Below are 20,188 nucleotides of genomic sequence, written 5' to 3'. Positions count from 1 at the left end.
TAGCCTCCTAAACTGTAAGAAAATAAATTTCTGTTTGTTAAAACCACCCACTCGTGGTATTTTTGTTATAGCAGCACTAGATAACTAATGCAGAATTTCATACTGGGAGTGGGGTGCTGCTCTAGTAGATACCTAAATTGTGGAAGTGGTTTTGAAATTGGGTAATGGGTAGAGGCTGGAAGAGTTTAAGGTGCCTAATAGTAAAAGCCTAGAATGCCTTGAAGAGACTGTTGGTAGAATTACAGATATCAAAGGCAATTCTGATGAGGACTCAGAAAGAAGTAAGGAGAGCTAGAGAGAAAGTCTTCTGTCATTATAGAGAATATATATGGTGTTAGAACAGAATGTTGCTAGAAATGTGGATGTTAAATGTGCTTTTGGTGAGGCTTTAAAAGAAAATGATGAACATGTGATTGGATAATGGAGGAAGGGTGATGCTTTTTATGCAGTGGTGAAGGACTTATCTGAATTATGTTCAAATGTTTGGTAGAAGGTACCAGGCACTCCTGGGAAACTCTATGGGGCATTTCTACTCTGTCCTATAGGGTCGCTATGAGTCGGAATCGACTTGACGGCAACGGGTTTGGTTTTTGGTTTTATAACTTATAAGTGATGAACTTGGCTATCTGGCTGATGAGATTTCTAAGCAAGATCTTAAAGGGGCTGCGTGGTTTCTCCTTGCTGCTAATAGTAAAATGTGAGAGGAAATAGATGGACTTAAAAATGAACTGTGCATGATGAAAACAAAACTTATAGATCTGAAAAATTGTGTTGCCCAAACTAAGGACACGTGTCCTAGAATGTTCACCAAGGACGTGGCTACACGATCTTTTGTTAAAGAGATTAAGCCTGTGACTGATGAATCTAACCAACTACCACAGCAGAAAACCCATCAGCTTAGACTGAAGGGGACAGAGAAAGAATGAAAGGAAAGAATACTGTACGCCTCTTGGAATTCTACAGGGAGGAAACACTCCAAAGGAGCTATATCTGTTGTCCTCCAAGAAAAGTAAAGGACTATCCTGGAGCAGCCTGGAGATCAGCAGAACTGTTGGAAGGAGCATGGGAAGCAGGGCCCTCTTGGTTTTAAAGGGTGGGGCCACGGTCTCCTGGGTTTCAAAGAGTCGGATCTTCGCCAAGTCAGTTCCGGAGTGTGGGGCTGCTGCTAAGGTGTGCCAAAGCCGAGAGGGCGGGGTTTCTATGTCCAAGGGGCAGAAGAACAGGGCCTGCAGGGGCCAAGGAAGTGGAGTCGCCACTCTGATGGACTAAGAGAATGGGGCTGGCTGCCTGAAGCCGAGGAAGCAGAGTTGCCATCCCAGAGGGCCTGGAAGGCATGGCTGAAGCCCAGGACCAGGAGGCCTCCACACAGAATCCAGACAGCCTGGCCAACACCCAGAGTCTAGAGGGTGAGGCCATTGCCCAGATGGTCTCAGGGAAGAGAGGATTATTTTCAAGCTTTGAGAGCTAATGTAATTTGTTCTGCTGGATTTTGGACTTGTTGGGTGCCCATTATCCCTTCCTTCGCTCCAGTTTCTCCCATTTGTAATGGAAATGTCTACCTTGTTCCTGTTCCACCATTGTACCTTGGAAATAGATAGATTTCACAGGTTCCCAGATGAAGAGGAATTTGTCCCAGGATGGAATACGTCTAAAGTCTCTCACATATTTGATTTAGATGTTTCAGAAGATGAGATTTTGGACTTGGAGTTAATTAAAACTTTTGTGATGATTTGATGGGGTGAATGTGTTTCACATGTGGCAAGGACATGAATTTTGGGGGGACCAAAGGGTGGAATGTTATAGATTGAATTGTGTTCCCAAAAATGTGTTGTATATCCTAACCTCTATGCCTGTGGTTATAATTCCACTTGGGAATGACCTGTCTTTGTTATGTTAATGAGACAGGATTAGTGTAGGTCTGTCTTGAGTCAATCTCTTTTGAAATATAAAAAGAGATTAAACAAGGGAACAGACAGGAAGTGAGATGGGTAAGATAGATGCCAAGACACATGGAGATCTCCAAGGAACCAGAACAAGGACCTTCCTCCAGAGCTGAAAGAGAGAGAAAGCCTCCCCCTAGAGCTGGCACCCTGAAGTCGGACTTCTAGCTTCCTAAACTGTGAGAAAATGAATTTCTGTTAAAGCCATCCACTTGTGGTATTCTGTCATAGCAGCACCAGATAACTAAGACACTGAATATATAATCTTTATTCATAGAAAAAAAGACTATGAGTCAGTTTGGCTTTGGATTTCTCATAAAGGGGTGGCACGGGACTAGTTTGCAGGGAACAGTCTTCTGAGTTATACTTGTCAGGTAGGTTTGGAACTAAGTATGGACTGGAAATTATCCTGTGGGACCCCTAGGTACACACTGCCAACTTGGGCATTTGTCTTCTGTTTTAAGAAGCGCTTTGCTTGTTACTTCAAGGGTTCTTCTGGTTAGCAAGAAGGTCTCAGGCTCAGGCACAGCACTGCACAGCCAACATCACTCAAAGGTTGAGGAGTGTGCAGGGACAACTAGACAATGGCACTTTCTTTCCCAAGGAGTGTCTAGGGGCCAGTCTATGGCAGCAGCTGTAGGAATCTAACTTTCCCACTCTTAATCTTGCTAACTTTTGGCACCAGGTCAGCCTCTGTTATGGGGAGCCTTCATTCATGCAACTAATAGCCTATCTAACGAAATTAAGTAATCTCTCTCTCACTCATACACCTCCTCCAAAGTCATCACTGTGAAATCAAAGAAACTAGGAACACAGTTCCTGGTTTTGTCTATGTGGCCAAGAATTACCAATTAGAAGAATAATGGAAACCCAAACCAGGAAGCTTTGTCAGTCAAGGTCGGTCATTACCCCCTTTCCAGAATCTCTCCTCTTTTTATCAAAACTATACACCTCACTGATTAGAAAGAGCAGATCTACCCAAGATTGTGATGCTGCGGGCCCTGTCTTCAACTGGCTCTGGCAGTGGATTTGCGTGCAGGTCTCTGAGTTACAGTGACAGCCATGGAGTGTGTAAGTGACAGGGCTCCAAAGCAGGGATGCTCTGTGACAGCCTTGGCTTCCCTGCTGGTGTCTGCTCCAGCATGACTCTGAGGAAGCAGAGTAGACCCTCCCCATAATACCAAGCTTCCACAGATGCTTCCAGAGAAGCATAGTGAGTTAACCAGGGACACAGACAATGAGCACCATTACTGGAAGTCTTCTATTCCTACTCAGTGCCATTTCCAAAACCCCACACTGAAGGAGACTGAGCCCACAACTCCAACCTTGATGAACAAACCTGGTCCATGTGCACCAAGATCTGACTGCAAGAATAAGGATTTCATCCTTGTACTGTATGTGGTAGCAAAATATTAGAACAACCTAAATATTGAACAAGAGGAGATGTAAATATCTATATGTAGACATGCAGCCCCGAGGGCACAGTGGTTAAGGGCTACAGCTGCTAACCAAAAGGTCGGCAGTTTGAATCCACCAGCCGCTCCTTGGAAACCCTATTGGGAAGTTCTACTCTGTCCTGTAGGGTTGCTACGAGTTGGAATCAACTCGATGGCAACAGGTTGGTTGGTTGGTATATGTAGACATGAGGTTGCAGTAGAATGTAATGGTGTGGAAAAGCTGTCGAGCTATATTAACAAGCAAGGTAGAAAACCAAATGTGCGCATGTATGCCCATAGAAAACAACACAGGAAAATACAGTAAAATGTTACTAGGTTATCTCTAGGTGTATTATAGGTCATTCTTATTTTCTTCTTGTTTGCCTATATCTGCCAAAGTAAACACAGACTACAAAGCAAATCTCCTCATGTCACCTGACACAATACGTGTCACATTCCAAATTGAAACCTTTTCACCAGAAATCCATTCTCTTTTATGACAGGTACCTTTTCCCAAAGTGTACCATGTCAATGTGTCCCCTTCCTTATACATGGCACAGGTGAAAGCCTATATCCACAGTGGCCATGCCATGGGCTTCATGTCATTCTAGAGAATTTCACTCCTGCTGTAAGGCCTTCCCTACCACCCCAGTGATTTCCTGTCCTGGGCTCCTGCCCCCACACACTACCTGCTGCTGCCTGTGATATCAGAAGACAAATAGTAAAGGACTAAAGATTATCATCTATCTGCCAACGCATATCCTTAAAACACGAAAAATATCTTTCAGATACAATTTTTGCCTTAGAAAATTGGCAAAGGTTCAAAATGATAGATTTCAGCATTGGCACACTTATACACTGCTAGTAGCAGCATAATGTGGTAGCATTGCCTTTCTACAGGTAGCAGTAGAACCTTTCTAAAGGACAATTTTAGCAATACACATCAGTAATCTTAAAAATGTGCATGACCACTGATCCATTTATCAAGGAAACACTGTACTTAAAAATGCACAAAGATTTAGCTTCCAATATTCCATTACTCACAATATTGTTTATAACAACAATTGGAAACAACCTTAATGCCCAAGAACAGGACAATGGTTAAACAAGTCATGTTTCTCCATATAATGGAACACTGTGCAATCATTAAAAGTATGTTGTAAAAGACTAGAGACCCGGTAAAATGTTCATAGTATTTTAAGTAAAAAAGCAGATAGAGTAGGATTCTATTTTTGTTTGAAATATATATATATATATATATAAATATATATAAGCACACACATACACATACAGATACATATACACACATATGTGGATACGTTGTTGTTGTTAGTTGCCGTCGGCTCTAACTCATGGCAACCCTTACAGACATGAATAAATAAATGCAAAAAATAACAGCATCTCATCTCTAGATGATGGGATTAAAGGGTGATTTTTTTTTTAATTCTGTATACCCTTCTGTACTTTGTAGTTTTTCTACAAAGAACATGTACTACCTGTGTTATAAAAAAGATGAGTTTTTTTGTTTGTTTCTTTGCTTTTTAAGAAATACTCCACTTACACTCCTTCTCAGATTTCATTTCCTTTTATTCTCTCAGAAATTATATTTTACATTTTGGTTAAAATGGTTCCCAGCTGATGACAGGAGATGGGAAATACTTCTCTGTTTTAGATCAAACTCCTGGTCCTCTCCCCTTCTGCCACTGGGACAGAGTGATCAAGCTCGTACCTTTCTTCCCCAGCCACTGACCCCAGGGCTTCACTCAGTATCCAAGGGGTGGGCACAGCTCAGTAGACTGTGACAACAGTGGTACATGCAGGGGAGGCCAGGAGGAGGCAGGCCCTGCTACTCTTTCTCACTCTTTCTCAAGGAAGAAAGCAGGAGAACAGCCCAGGGAAGGGCAGCAAAAAAGCAGTGCCAAGACACCCACGAAGGAAACTCTTTGGGTGGCATGCTTGTGAGAGTTGAGCTATTCTCACAGTCATCACAAAACCAGTCCACTTTGGGAATTCCCCCTACCTTCTCCCATGTCGCCACATCCTCATCAAAAGCCTGAGACCCAGATATCAGCCCCATTGTACTCCCACATACTCACAATCTCTGGAGTTTCTTTGTTTGCTTTCTGCCTCCGGAGATCTGCCCTGATGAATGCTGAGGTCCAGGGATGAAGGAAGAGCAACAAAGACACAGAGTCATCAAGCGGATCAACAGTCAAGTTCATCCGAGAGAAGGAACTCTCATGTTCCTAAGGGCCACAGGTATCCCAAACCTACTTCAGATATTCAAGGGAGCTGGGGCACCATCGGCCAACTTGATCATTGCTATCCTTGACAGGCAGAAGCCAATAATGACATTGGCCCTTGTTTTTGGATAATTTACACTTGCCAGGAACTTTGAACATAGTGCTCTAATCTTCACAACAATCTCCATTTCACAGATAAAGAAACTGAGGCTCCCAGGGGTTGATCAGTTGCCCAAGGTCAAATGACTCTATAGGTCATTGTCACAGTATAGGATTCATACTTGGGTCTTTTGGTTCCAAAGCCCATGCTCATTCCACCAAGCCATGTTACTACCTCCCAAATAGATTTCCTAACAAATCATCCCATCTGTCCCTCTATATGTGTTCCCCCATCTGTACAACCAACAAAGACACTGGGGTCCTAAATTGCCAACAGCCTTGCCCATGAGCAGCCTAAGCCTCATTCTTGCCCTCAGGCCTCAACTCACCAGTGAGAGCCACTCCAAGCATAAGGAAAACACACAGGAAGATGTTCCCAGGTATGGTTCCATAGTTGTCGATAATCTGGCCTTGGGAGATGGTGAAGATGATCCCAAATACCTGGAAAGGCACAAGGAAGAGAGACTGGAAACAAGGGTCCAGCCAGCTAGCCCATAGAGGTAACTGAGCTGCCATAATACAATGCCTGCACCAGCCAAGCTAGGCAGGGAAATAAGAGCCCTACCTGGGCAGACACGTTGAGGAGGCCAGATGATATGCCTTCTGATTCTGGGTACGTCAGCTCCACGGCAAACTCAAATCCCAGCGGGAGATAGCCAGTCATAAAGAAGCTGAAGGTCAGATCACAGAAATATGGTATTGGCAAACTCCCAGATGAAGAAAGATGGGGAGTCCACCTCCTCCCTTACAACTCCCTTTCTTGTTTCCTTTCTCCCCATCAAGACGTGCCAGTGCCTTGAACTACCTGGCCATCCCCAATGTGGCCATTCCAAGGAAAAGGAAGCCCCAGAAGGCCACATATAGGCCTTGTGCTCAGGAGTCCTCCAGGGTTCCATGCTTCCACATCTAGCCATCATTACAGACAGGGTCAGCATCTACAGAAGGGGTGGGATGCCTGGTGTGTTCAACCTTCACCTGAGAGGCTTCTGTGTCTTGGGCACACAGGCCCTGTACTGGGAGTGGGAAGTCCCTGGGTGTTATGGATTTGAATTGTGTCCCCCAAAAATATATGTTGTAAATCCTAAACTTTATGCTTATGATTATAATCCCATTTGGGGATGGGTTGTATCTGTTATGTTAGTAAGACAGGATTAGTGTAGGGTGTGTCTTAAATCAATCTCTTTTGATATATAAAAGTGATTAAACAAGCAAGCGAAAGAAGCAGAGATGGAGAGAGATGCCAAGCCACATGAAGACTGCCCAAGAGCAGAAGCTAAAAGAGACAAGGACCTTCCTCCAAAGCTGACAGAGAGAGAAAGCCTTCCCTTAGAGCTGGCACCCTGAATTCGGGCTTTTAGCCTCCTAAACTGTGAGAAAATAAATTTCTGTTTGTTAAAGCCATCTACTTATAGCAGTACTAGATAACTAAGACAAAGGATATTCAGCAGCATCTCCATGGCTCTCTAGTACCTGGAAGGAGGAGCTCAGAGTCCTCCTTACTTCCCTCCAGACAGTAGCAGACTGAGAAGCACTAAGTGCAAGAGGTGTCTCGCTCTCTCTCTGATACACTTACTCATTCTCTCTCTCAGAGAGGTTAAGTGACATGCTTGTGGTCTAACAGACAGCCAGCAGCAGAACTAACACCAGGACCCAGAGTTTCTGATTTCAAGCCCTGTGTACTTTCTATGGCCCCATGTTGGCCCAGGCGAATGTCTCTAAACATTCTTAGCCTCCCAGAGGTCTGTGAAGGGCTTTCTTCATGCTTCACTCCATCCCAACAGCAGGGATGGGCCTGGAAGCACCCGGCTGCCTTTTGAAGTGCTACAAGTAAACAAGACCCCTGGGCACCATTTCCACATCTCCAGAGGTCAATAGGGGGATCACTATTGCTTACTAGGATGTTGGCAGCTCTAGGAGCAATGGAATGGTATTTTCCACTTAAACAGGTGAGTGATGAAACTTACCCCAATGTGCCAGCTGTGATGAACACTACCCACAGGTGTCCCAGGTTCAAGGTCAAGGTATATACCACCATGCCCACCAGAGCCATGATATATACCACCAGGGTTGTCTCCCTATAAGTCGAGGCAAAAAAGTTGAGTCACACTATTCCAACTTCAACAGCATCATTCATTCACTCATTCCACAAGCATCTATTGGGTATCTGCTCTGCATCAAACCCTCTGCTGTGTGCTGGGACATCTGCCTCAGAGAACTTTCTGTCCATGGGGGTGATAGACACTGAACCAAGGAGCACACAAATAATTAATGAATTATTTTGTGGTCAATGCTACAAAGAGAAAGACCAGGAGAGCAGAAAGCCATCTTGCTGTATGTGTTCCCTCCTGGCAGAAACCTCTCAACTAGACCAAGCTGCCCCTTGACTTCCTATGTCCTACCCACAGGCAAAAAGGGCATAGCCCTTTCCTCCCCCACCCCCCATTAAAAAAAAAAAAACAGGACAAACACCAGCTGTGCTCAGATGGCAGTGAAGTGAAGGACTACATCACTGAAGCCATCCGACTCTGCTTGTTTGCTTTCTCCCAAGGCCCCATAACAAAGCTGGGCAGTGATCTTTTAGATTTTCTCTGTCATCTGTGAGTTCTTCCTGTTGCTCCTCGCAAGGCCCAGCACAGCTTTTCCTGTTGAGTCTCAACTACTATGCCCCAGTTAGCAGGGACTAAAAAAGAAAACATTCTCCAGCTCTGTATTAAGTGTTTGACTCCAAAGCCAAACTGAGAAACTCTCCCTGTGACATTTCCATTCAGAAGTACCACCAGCAAAGTCCCTGGTTTCTCCTTCAGGCTCTCCCTTGCTTGTGCCCCTGCATGCACTACTCTTCCCACACTGCCCACTCCTGACTCTCTGCTGCCGCCCTGGCTCCTTCTGCAAGCAGACCCAATAACACTACTCACTGCAGGGCACAGGCTCTGCACAACCTCTGCCCGCCTGCTACGATCATCAGGACTCAGATGATGAAGGCTCGAAGCCTTCACACGTCTCCCTGAAGCCAGAAACATGGTGTGAGCACCAGCAGAGTGACGTTATGGTTATATCAAACGACTACCCACATTTACTGGGTGCCAAAAATTGTGTTAAGCACTTTTCATGCACTTATTATTTCATGCATTCTTTACAAAAGCCCTGCAAGAAATGTATGACTATCCCCAGTTTTAGGAAACAAGGAAGCTGAGGCTCAGACCAGCTAATTCCTTGTCCAAAGTCACCAGTTGAGCAGATGGCAAAGCTGGGATTTGAACCCAGAGCTGGGATTTGACACCTGTGCTCTTCCTAGTATCGTACACAGGGATAACAACACACTATGTGGCTGCATCTCTGGAAAAGCTCAAGGTCAGAGCTTCCAAAGGATGCCCTTCCCACCCAGTAGTTCAAAGCTGCTGCTGAGGGTAGAAGGTTGCCTCCTTCCTTTATCCTACTCCCCTCCTTCTGTTCTCATCCACCCTGCAGAAAACAACTTAACTTCACGATCACGAGTCTTTCTCACGGACCACACAAGCTCACCGGAAGCTGGTCTTTTTTTGGCCATGTCTGTTTAACCATAGTTTCATCTTAAACCACTGACCAGTTTAGAAAACCTATCTGTAGCCCCAGCCTGAGATAAGGGGACCTCACCACCCAAATTCCAGCCTCCAGATCAAACTGGGCAAATCTGGGAGATTTAGGGAGTGAGAAGTCCCTGGGTGGTACGATGGTTAATGTGCTCAGCTGCTAACCAAAAGGATGGTGGTTTGAGTCCACTCAGAGGTACCTCAGAAGAAAGGCTTGACTATCTACTTCCAAAGTATCAGCCATTGAAAACCCTATGTAGCACAGTGCTACTTTGATACACACGGCATTGCCATGAGTGAGAATCAACTCAATGGTAAGTGGTTTGTTGCTGTTGTTGTTTAGGGAATGAGAATTGGCACCAAAATTACTAGATCCCAGGGCTCTCTCATCCCACCAAGAGTTGTCCTTTCTCTGCCTGGCTTGGTGGCTCATGCTGACTGCTGAATTTAGATGTCACATGACACTGGGAAGTGGTGACATCTAGGTTCTGAAGAAGGCTAGGGAAGTATCCTGTCCTCCCCAGCCCTTTCACTGTATTTTTTTTTTTACTGTATTTTCTAATTCATCCGAATCCTCTGGCTGCCCATGTCCCAGCCCAGCTGACAGTCCAATTCCCCCTTTCCCTGCCACAGAACAAGCCCTGGAAAAAGGGACAGTGCTATTCCCTGATTAGGGAGTGGCCAGTCCTCACTGTCCTCATATCTGGCTGAAGCAACTAACTACAGATGGCAGAGATGAGACGGCGGCCAGTCTCCACCAGGGGTAATTAAGCCGAGCCAGGCGCCTCCTTGTGTTAAGCAAGGCGGCTACATCCCTGCGGATGGCCTCAATTGGCCTTTGATTTTGGTGGCCAGAGTGAGACCTGGTCTGACCAGGGCCTCACAGAAGCGAGTTTGTGTGGCAGAGAACAGGTCTGCCACTGTCCGTCGCCTCCAGACACTGGGAACTTTGGAGGCATTGACAAAGCAGCCCAGAATGCCACCCCGCCCCAGCGCAGGACAACCCTAGCAGCTGCCCGTCAGCTAGTGGTAACTGAACACCCAATGCATGCGGAGCATTGAAAAGATGCAACATGAAGGGGAGAATGTTGGGCTTCTGTTCTCCAGAGCACATTCTGCAAGGGTGGCTACTGAACTGAGGTACCTAGGTTGCTTTGTACAAATGCTGATTCCCCTGCTGAAATGGCATCCGTGGGGGTGGGAACTGGGAATCTGCATTTCTAATAAGCACCCCTGGATCACCCTGGCATACATGAAGATCTTAGAAAGACTGCTCTGGGCTCTTAGAATTGCACTGAGCAGTCAGGTCCAAAGCACATCGCAATATTTACCAATATGGTGTAGGCAACTGCAAGAGGAAAAAAAAACAAAACTAGTTGCCGTCAAGTCAATTCCAATTCATGGTGACCCCATGTGTGTCAGAGTAGAACTGTGCTCCTTAGGGTTTTCAGTGGCTGGTTTTTCAGAAGTAGATCACCAGGCCTTTCTTCCGAGGTGCCTCTGAGTGGACTTGAACCTCCAACATTTCAGTATGCTTAACCGTTTGCACCACCCAGGGACTCTAATGGCAAGATAATACACTACAACTTAGACTAGCCATAGAGTGCTTTGATTAACCCCACAGCATCGAAGAGAGCCATGGGAACAGAGCAGTGAAACCACCTTCTCATCTCCCCACTTTGGAGTTTCCACAAACTTTCCAACTGTGGACATCTTTCCTACATTTTCATTTCTCCTTCATCTGCCCCTTCCACAAAGCTACTCAGGGGTGAGGATGGGGGTAGCACTGAGCTAGGTCTTTATGTCCCTTAGTTCTAATCCCACTATGATCCTCATAAGGCAGGTATTGCTTCCTCTATTTTATAAATGAGGAAACTGAGGCTCAGAGAAGATAAATTTAAACTGCCAGCTTGACCACTCAGACTCCCAGCTGTTGCAGCCAAGTGTTTGGAGTCGCACTACTAATGAATATGTCATTTAAAAACATGGGTCCCCCAAGTCCCACTCCCAGAGGAAGAGTCACTTACTTGTAGGTTTTGGATTTATCCAACCAGATGCCTGAGATCATAGCCCCAAGCATGCCTGCAAGAATGATGGTCAGGCCGATTCTTCCAGCATTGACTTCTTCCCCCTGGGAAGATCAAAGCCCCAAAGATCACCCAGCTGACAGACAAGACATTGGACAGAGTGTACACACCACGAGGTGAAGGGGCAAAGGCAAGTCTCTTGGGCTCCAGTTGAGCTAATTCTCATAAATTATTGGGGCAAGATGACCTGTAAGAAGCTGCCATTGGGGAGAGAACCGTAGAATAGTTGCTTCCCCCAACATAATATAATCCCAGATGTGCATGCATGGTACTGGATGCTGGGGTGATAGGGTAAATCACATTCTGTTCTCAAAAGCTCTTTTAGATAGATTTTTCAATTTTGATTCTTACAGCAACCCTTCTCTCTTATTCCTCACTATTCCCATTTCACAGATGGGGAAACTGAAATACGTATGTCCAAATATTCCATTCTTAGGTTCTTCTGAGCTGTCAGTGGCTGAAAGAACAGGAAGATAATAGTTGTACATATTTTTGAGCACTTAGAATGAGCCAGGTACCGGGTTGAGGATTTTACATCATCAACTCATTTAATCCTCATGATTCCTCACTAAAAGTTTAGGAATCAGCATCCCCACGCTACAGGTGAAGAAACCGAGGCACAGCAGATTAACCTACTAGCCTAAGGTCATGCCATATTAAGTGAAGAACTAGGATTTAAACACAGACCTGTTGAACTTCAAAACTGGAACACTTAGTCATAATGGCCCACCACTTCTGGAAGTGTGAAATCCTAAACTAAAACCACTGCCGTCAAGTCAACTCCAACTCACGTGTGCAAAGTAGGACTGCACTCCATAGGGTTTTCAAGGCTGTGACCTTTTTGAAGAAAATTGCAAGGCCCTTCTTTTGAGGTGCCTCTGGGTGGGTTTGAACCATCAACCTTTTGGTTAATAGTCGAGCACTTAACCATATTTGCTATCCAAGGACTCTGTGAGATCCTAGTCCTTTTAAAAGAGGGTTGGACCTAAGTATTCCTTACTCCAGGACACTCAGTGTCCGATCCCCAGCATCCAGTCCTTACTGGTGCTGGAGATATTTTTAAAAAATGCTTTCAAGCTAAGCAACCAAGAGTTCAAAATTAAACTGTACCCATATTTTACGAATTAAGTATTTCATCTGTGATTCTATGTATATAGTTACCTACTGTTGCCAGGCACCGTGCTATGCACTTTACATAAATATATATACATTTATGTACACACACAAATACATACACACATATATGTATACATACCTGCACACATACAAATACATACATACACACACGATATTATTTACTTTCTAATCCTAAAAATCATCTTGCAATAATTATGCTTCCTTTGCAGAGGGGAAAATAAGAGCTCAGAAACACTAACTAGCTTGTCACCGTAACATCAGCACACAGTTTAGTACCACCAGATGTGGGGTTGAGACCCAGGCCATCTCCCTCCAAATCACTTAAGCACATCACCATACCATGCTGCCTAGAACTGGGGAGTGCTGAGAGTTAGCTGCTGCCCAGCTCCTGTGGAGAAAGCCTTGGAAATCACACCATGTCCGAGCCCCGCGTGTCTGGGGAACTCCCTTACCGGGTAGTGCAAGATCACCATGCGATTCAGTAGAGTGGACAAGGCATAAAAAGCACCAGCATTCAGACCTGAAGGAGGGAGGGAGAAACACACAGTATTAGGGTCAGCCTTGCCTGGAGCCATTGCTAACTCCTCCCCCCAGTGGTTTGGGAGGCCAGAAATCCTCAGCACCACTGCCATTGCGACTGGTATCCTCAACGAAGAAAAATCCAGAGAAGTATGATGCTACTCTGCAGTTTTTCCCTAAGAAATACTTCAAAACAACCAAACACAGTCATTTTTAACCGTTTCTTAGGCAAACACTTCTGCTCTCTGATCCTTTTAGCATTGCCCTGGAAACAAAGGCTCTATAAAGCATTTTTCTAGGGTCAAAATCTTCTACATCCATCTCTGAGTCCCTGGGCAACGCAAATGGTTAAATGTTGGGCTACTAACTGAAAAGTTGGTGATCCAAGCCCACCCAGAAATAACTTGGAAGAAAGGTCTGGCGATCTATTTCCAAAAGATCACAACCAAAACCCAGTGGAGTGTAGTTCTACTCTGTATACATGAGACCACCATGAGTCGGAGTTGACTCGTTGACAACTGGTTTGGTTTTTGGTTTTATGGGGCAGTGGGATTACTGGATACCCTCTAACTCCTCCTGATGACCCTCATCCCGTTTCCAGACTGCTCCAGACCTCTATCTCCTGATGCCACTACCTCTGAAGGTGGTTTCTCATCTTTTTCCCCCACTCCTCCTTCAACTTTCTGCTCTGATTCAATGTCACACAAAAATCTCATATATCTGAAACCAGAAGAGACGCTAAAAGGCATCTAGTGGACTCTCCTAGTTCAGCAATTCATTCAACAAATAGAGTACCTAGAATATACCGTAAGAACCTGTATCTTTAGAGAAAGAGGTCATTTGTCCAAAGCCACACAGTGAGTTAGAAGCTCAAATGGTACTGGAACCAGAGGAGAAAGGGCCTCCAGGCCTCCATCCAATAACAACAATAATGGCAGTGCACACATTTATGTACTAGACACGGTTCTAAGCACATGACAATCCCCACAACAACCCCAGAAGTAGATATTAGTATTATCCCCATGTTATAGATGAGAATAAATGCACACAGAGGTAAAAAGTTTGCCAGAGTTTACTCTGTACTGTCTACCAGGGTCTTCCACTAATCATTGAGGCTCACAAAACTTGAAGAGGCATACTTGATATTAGATTTACTTTGGAGGATATAGACTGGACACAGAGCTTGCTGGCAGGGCAACCCAGGCATTCTTCAATGAAACTAGCCCATAAGCACCAGTCCATACCATGGTCTACATGGCCATCCAGGAGCTATTCCTGTTGTACCCTCATCATGTGCAAGGAGACGGTGGATATGGCAACCACCCTGGTTCCACACTTGTAACAACTCCATCAGCATAACTTCCAGGGTCCCCATAAAGGACAGGCCAGTGAAAAAAGCTACTATACTCAGGGAAACACAAAGAATGGCTTCCCAGTAGATACTAACAGGTATCCTTGTCCAGATGCCCTTTACTCATCAGAGGTCACCTTTATCATATGCAATGTTGCCTAAATGTAGCTGACAAGCTCCCTTTATGAGGTTCCCAGGGAAATGAGCTACAAAGTTAACTGAAGGTCAAATTCTTATATAAAATAGGAGATAAGTTGTTTGTTTGTTTGTTTTTAACCATTCCCTGGGGTAGGAGTTGAATCCAGACCACGTGTTTTCAGAGTCCTCCCTCTTAACCACTCTATAATCAGTTGCCCTCAAGTCAATCCCAACTCATGGTGACCCCATGTGTGTCAGAGTAGAACGGTGCTCCATTGGATTTTCAATGGCTGATTTTTTTGGAAGTAGGTGGCCAGGCGTTTTTTCCAAGGTGCCTCTGGGTAGACTAGAACTTCCAACCTTTAGGTTAGCAGCCAAGCATGCTAACCATTTGCAACACTCCGGGACTTCCACTCTATTATACAGTCCCCTAAAATTGATTCTCAAACAGATTTCTCAGTTCAGGTCATGAAACAATTTCTTTGGGTCCCAGCCCCTCCCAGCAGGTGACCTCAGGGATGCCACAAGGTTGAGCTCAATGCAGTCTCTCGAGTGGCTCAGGGCCACAGTGAGCAACAAACACAGAAGTCTCACCAGACAACTACAAATGCCATGATGGTCATGGTGACTTTGAGGTGCTCAGAAACATCTTACTCAACAAGCACACCCTCATACCAGCCACCCAGCCACTTAGAAGTTCCATTCTTGAGTCAAGACAGCCCATAAGGAGACACAGTCCAGAAAAGGGTTCCTCTCTCAGCCTCTCGTCCTAGCCTAACACTGCAAGGGGCAACAAATGCTCCAAGTTAAGCTCTCAGCTTCAGGTGGAAGGGCTGCTGTCAGCTTAGGTCCCCAATAAGGGTAGACAGAGGAACTCTGGTGGCGCAGTGTTTAGGAGCTCGGCTGCTAACCAAAAGTTCAGTGGTTTGAACCCACCAGCTGCTCTGCAGAAGAAAGATGTGGCAGTCTACTTCTATTAAGATTTACAGCCTTGGAAACCCAATGGGGCAGTTCTGCTCTGTCCTATGGGATCACTACAAGTTGGAATCGACTTGATGGCAACAGGTTTTTTTTTAATGGGTAGACAAGGAGGAACCTCCATACGAGGGCAGAATCCACAGGAGACAGGGAAATTGTCCAAGAGGAGCTGAGAGCAAAGGATCGCCTCGAACACCAGCATTGTCATGACTGAAAAAGGTGGAGCGAAGCAGTGCCTTGAACAGCTGGCCACACTACTGTAGCTAAAGTGTTTCTGGGACTCAGTGCTCCAGTGAAATGGTTTTTCAAAATGTGGTCTGTGCACTATCAGCACCACCTGGGAAAACTCATTAGAAATGCAAATACATGACCCCACCCCAGACCTACGGAAGCAGAAACTCTGGGAGTGGGCCCCAGCAATCTGTGTTTGAACAGCCCTCCAGGTTCTGAGACTTGCTCAAGTTTGAGAACCACTGGCTTAGCATGGTGCACTAACAGCCATTCCTGCTCCCAGAGCCCTGATTGCGCAGTGGTTAGGGTTAGGGTTAGAACTCAGCTGCTAATGAAAGGTCAGGAGTTCGAATCCACCAGCTGCTCCTTAGAAACACTTGATGGGACAGTTCTACTCTGTCCTGTAGGGTCACCATGAGTCGGGTATCGACTAGACAGCAACTGTTTTTATTCCTGCTTCCAGCCAGGAAGGAGACTTCCTGATCTGATCAGGGCTAAGGCATGGATAAAGGTATGCATGAGTACTTGCAGGATTGGGGAAGAAGGCTCACCCTGGAAGGCTGAACATCTTTCTAATGGTTTCTGCAGTCTGAGTTCACTTTCCTTTGGCCTTCCTGAGCTTATGTGAAATCTTGTCGTAAAGGGCCAGCCTGACCTTAGCAAAGTTCCCAGGAATCATTAGAAGGATTTTATACCCACTCTTAAACCAGGGGAGTCCCTGGGTGTTGCAAACTGTTAACATGCTTGATTGCTAACCAAGAGGTAGGAGGTTCAAATCCACCCAGAGGCACCTTGGAAGAAAGGCCTGGAGATCTACTTCCAAAAAACTAACCATTGAAAATCCTATGGAGCACAGTTCTACTCTGACACTCATGGGTTCACTGTATGTCAGAATGGATGTCAGTTAATTCTTAAACCAGGCCCTCAGAGGAGACACAAACCCCTTCAGAGCCCTAAGGGAAGGTGAACCTCAGGGTGCAAGAGTTGAGACTCGGAGTTCAGATGTCTGTCCCCACTTTAAGATTATTGAGAAGCACAGCCGGAGGCAAGGCTAGGGGAAACCTTGGGGAAAGTATTCCCTTTGAGGACATTCTCTAAAAGAAGAACCTTGTCACAATTCTTTTTAACATGAGAAATGTTATGACATTAATGAAAAGATATTAGAAGAGCAAGATATTAGAAAGCAAGACCTAGAGACACAGAGAGAAGGTAGTCAAAACAAAAAACATGAACATGCCTCCATGAACAACTGCCTCCTTTGACATGAGCCCAGAAGAACTGGATTGTGCCCCGGTATCATTAATGAACATTTTGATCAAAAATTCTCTAGAAGAATCTTGATCAAAAGGGAGAAAATTCAGAACAGAATTTCATATTCTCATGGACTCCAAACTTCCTGGAGCCATGGAGGGTAGATGAACCCCTGAAACTATCGCCCTAAGATAATCTTTAAACCTTAAACCAAAAATATCCCCTAAGGTCTTCTTAAAACCAAACAATAGTTCAGCTTAACTAGTAAAAAAGGTTGGCCTTTAGCATTATGCTTTTATAAGAACTGTGTATCTGTATGGGATCAAATTAATAACAGCAACTTGAAAGACTAGACAGGAATCTAAGGGGACAGCTGAGTTTATGTTAATAGGGGATGAACAACTCAGAAAAGAAGGGTGAGAATGGATGCACAACTTGAAGAACGTAATCGATGTCACAGAATTGTACATGTAGAAACTGTTGAATTGGTTCATGTTTTGCTGTGTATTTTCTCAACAACAACAACAAAATAAATAAAATTATTAAAAAAACAAAAAACAGCACACTCAGTTAAATTTAAATTTCAGATAAACAAGGAATAACTTTTTTATTTTATGCCCCAAATATTGCATGAGATATGCTTTCACTAAATAATAACAATAAAATGTTGCTTTTCTGAAATTTAACTGGACATTCTTTATTTTATCTCTCAATCCATACCTCTAAGGGTGTGGCCAGAAATCTCTAGGGAAGGGCCAGCAACACTTGGACCCTGGATTTCCTCCAAAGCCTTCAATCATATCACTGAACATCACCTCTGGGCACCTGACTCAGCAGCTTGGAGAATCACTTAGAGAACCACAGGCAGAATACCAGACATACCACCAACTGCAGGAGAGCTACTCCCTACTTGGTGAAATCTAGTTCAGATCACAGAATGTTGGAAATAAGCAAAAGTTTACCAACACAGTAACCATTTGAATGCATGTGGTGTCTTTATTCTCAATTGTTACCAAGTTTTCACTTCCAATTCAGAGTACCCCAATGAAAAGCAAATGTTATTACTGTTTTCTGATGGGGGAGGTATTAGAGAGGAGAAAGATGGGCACGAGGATGGGTGAAGGTGGTACACGCAGTAATTAGGAGAGCTAACACCAAAACTCAGCCCTCTTATTCCTTATATGCCAACTCGCAACTCCTCTGTTCAGGATTCAAGGCTCTTACCCCAAGATATGCCCACCCACAGCCAGCAAATGTGCCCGTGAAATGCCATCATCTGCTTGATTCCCAACTACATACTCTTAAGAGTATACAGTTCAGAGCAAAATATGAACACCATATGTACAGTATAAAAAACATGAACCATTTTCCACTTCAAAGTTAAACTGGAAACTGCAGTCGGAGTGGAGAGATGGGGACTAGGCTGGCTAGCTTATGTGTCAATGTAGCTAGGCTATCGTGCCCAGTTATTTGGTCAAACACTAGACATTGCCATGAAAGTATTTTGTAGATGTGATTAACATTTGCAATCAGTTGGCTTTAAGTAAAGGAGATGCCCCTTGATAATGTGGGTGGGCCTCATCAAATCAGTTGAAAGCCTTAGAGTGAAAACTGAGGTTTTGGGGAGAAAAATAATTCTACCTCAACACTGTAACATCAACTCCTGCCTGAGTTTGCAGCCTGCCAGCTTGCCCCAACTGATGATACTGAACTTCTCCATCATCTCTTTACAGCAATATGTAAAAAAAATGGGCATAGCGGCGCTTCTGAAAATACCTCAAGGGGAGAGGATGCAGTTGGCAAACAAACGTAGAAGGCATGCAGTACTTGCATAAAAATAAGGCAGATTTGGACTTCTTCAGGGATAGTTTCCATTAACTTATATTTTTCCTGTATATGGGCCATACTTTCCTATTTCTTTTCATGTCTTATACTTTTTGTTGAAAACTGGACATTTTAAATAATATAATGTGACAACTCTGGATTTGTTGTTGTTGCTTCTGTTTGTTTAATGACTTTCCTAGACCAATTCTGTAAAGTCTGTATTCTTTGTCATGTGTAGCCACTGATGTTTCTACTCAGCGTGCTTAGTGGTAAGAATGATTCGCAGAGATTTCCTTAGATTCCTTAAACCAATAAGTCTCCTACTCCTTGCCAAGGGGCTCTGTGTGCATATTGAGACATGCCTTCAATATTCCAGCAGGCAGTTGACAATTCTACCTTAGCCTTCACTTGCTACTTGTACAGAAACTCAGTGTCATCCAGAGTGAAAGTTCAAGCCCTTTTCAGGTCTTTCCTGGGCATATGCACAGTCTTGCACATGCATGTAGACTTCTAGATCCCCAGGAATATGTTGGAGCTTTTCAAAGCTCGCTATGGACATCTCATTCTTCATACTTCTGATTGTTTTCAACAAACACTCTGGAAATAGCCACCTACTCTCACTGAGTAAGCTCCAAGTTAGGTCAAATAAAGACAATTCTCTGGGCACAGAGCTTTTAAGGGAACTCCAAATCTGTTTTTCCCTCTCTAATGGTTCCTAGGCTGCTGGTTTTCAAAGCTATCACAGTTGTGAGGCTTCCAGTTTTCAAGGCTACTGCAGAGCCTGGGAGAGGGGGATCAGAACAGGGCAAGTGAAAACACAAAGCTCACTGCTTTTACTGATAGCAGCCATTTTTCTTGAATAAATGCTCCTCAGATTATTGCAAGTCTTTGGTTAAGAGCTCTAAAAAGAAACTGATTTTGACAATTTTGGCCAGTGGAGGAGCAGATTTTCTAAGGTCCTTATTCTATTACCCCAGAAGTTCTTCCTTATTTACTTCCTATGTTGCCATTAACCAAATGGGTAAAGAATAGTGTTCAGAAGTATAGGATTAAAGCCACTCTGTCAGATTAAGTACTATATAAGCAGCTAGCCATGAAAGAGGGGAGGTAAAGGAGTTACTTTGCTCCCCACAACATGACCCCAGAGCTGAACCTTCTATGACCAGGAGCAACCCTGTTCCTTACACATTTTGGTTTTGTTTTTTGCTTTTATACATCAGTGAACTGGCCCTGCCATCCACAGCCTCCAGCACTGAAGGCCACAGCCTCCAGAATGGGACCATTGCCTGGTTATTTCCACTATCATCATCCTTAGAAAATATTTA

General features: G+C 44.4%; 1 protein-coding gene across 2 annotated transcripts in view; it reads right to left on the bottom strand.

Annotated features, from left to right (window-relative positions):
* FLVCR2 (FLVCR choline and putative heme transporter 2) overlaps positions 1-20,188 on the bottom strand; it is a 64,349-nt gene that overhangs the window by 1,646 nt on the left and 42,515 nt on the right. Inside the window, exons 3-8 of one of the 2 annotated variants that reach the window (XM_023726398.1) lie at positions 13,024-13,091; positions 11,375-11,478; positions 7,743-7,853; positions 6,344-6,449; positions 6,108-6,219; positions 5,473-5,528 (exon numbers count right to left, since the gene is read on the bottom strand). In XM_023726398.1, coding sequence (XP_023582166.1) covers positions 5,473-5,528; positions 6,108-6,219; positions 6,344-6,449; positions 7,743-7,853; positions 11,375-11,478; positions 13,024-13,091 — 557 coding nt within the window. Of the gene's footprint in view, positions 1-5,472; positions 5,529-5,621; positions 6,220-6,343; positions 6,450-7,742; positions 7,854-11,374; positions 11,479-13,023; positions 13,092-20,188 lie in introns of those variants that run through there. The other variant, XM_023726397.1, reaches the window with a different exon arrangement.

This window comes from Trichechus manatus, unplaced genomic scaffold (genome assembly GCF_000243295.1).
Source record: "Trichechus manatus latirostris isolate Lorelei unplaced genomic scaffold, TriManLat1.0 scaffold00010, whole genome shotgun sequence".
In the NCBI taxonomy this organism is placed as follows: Eukaryota; Metazoa; Chordata; class Mammalia; order Sirenia; family Trichechidae; genus Trichechus; species Trichechus manatus.
This window is presented reverse-complemented; position numbering and strand designations above follow the sequence as displayed.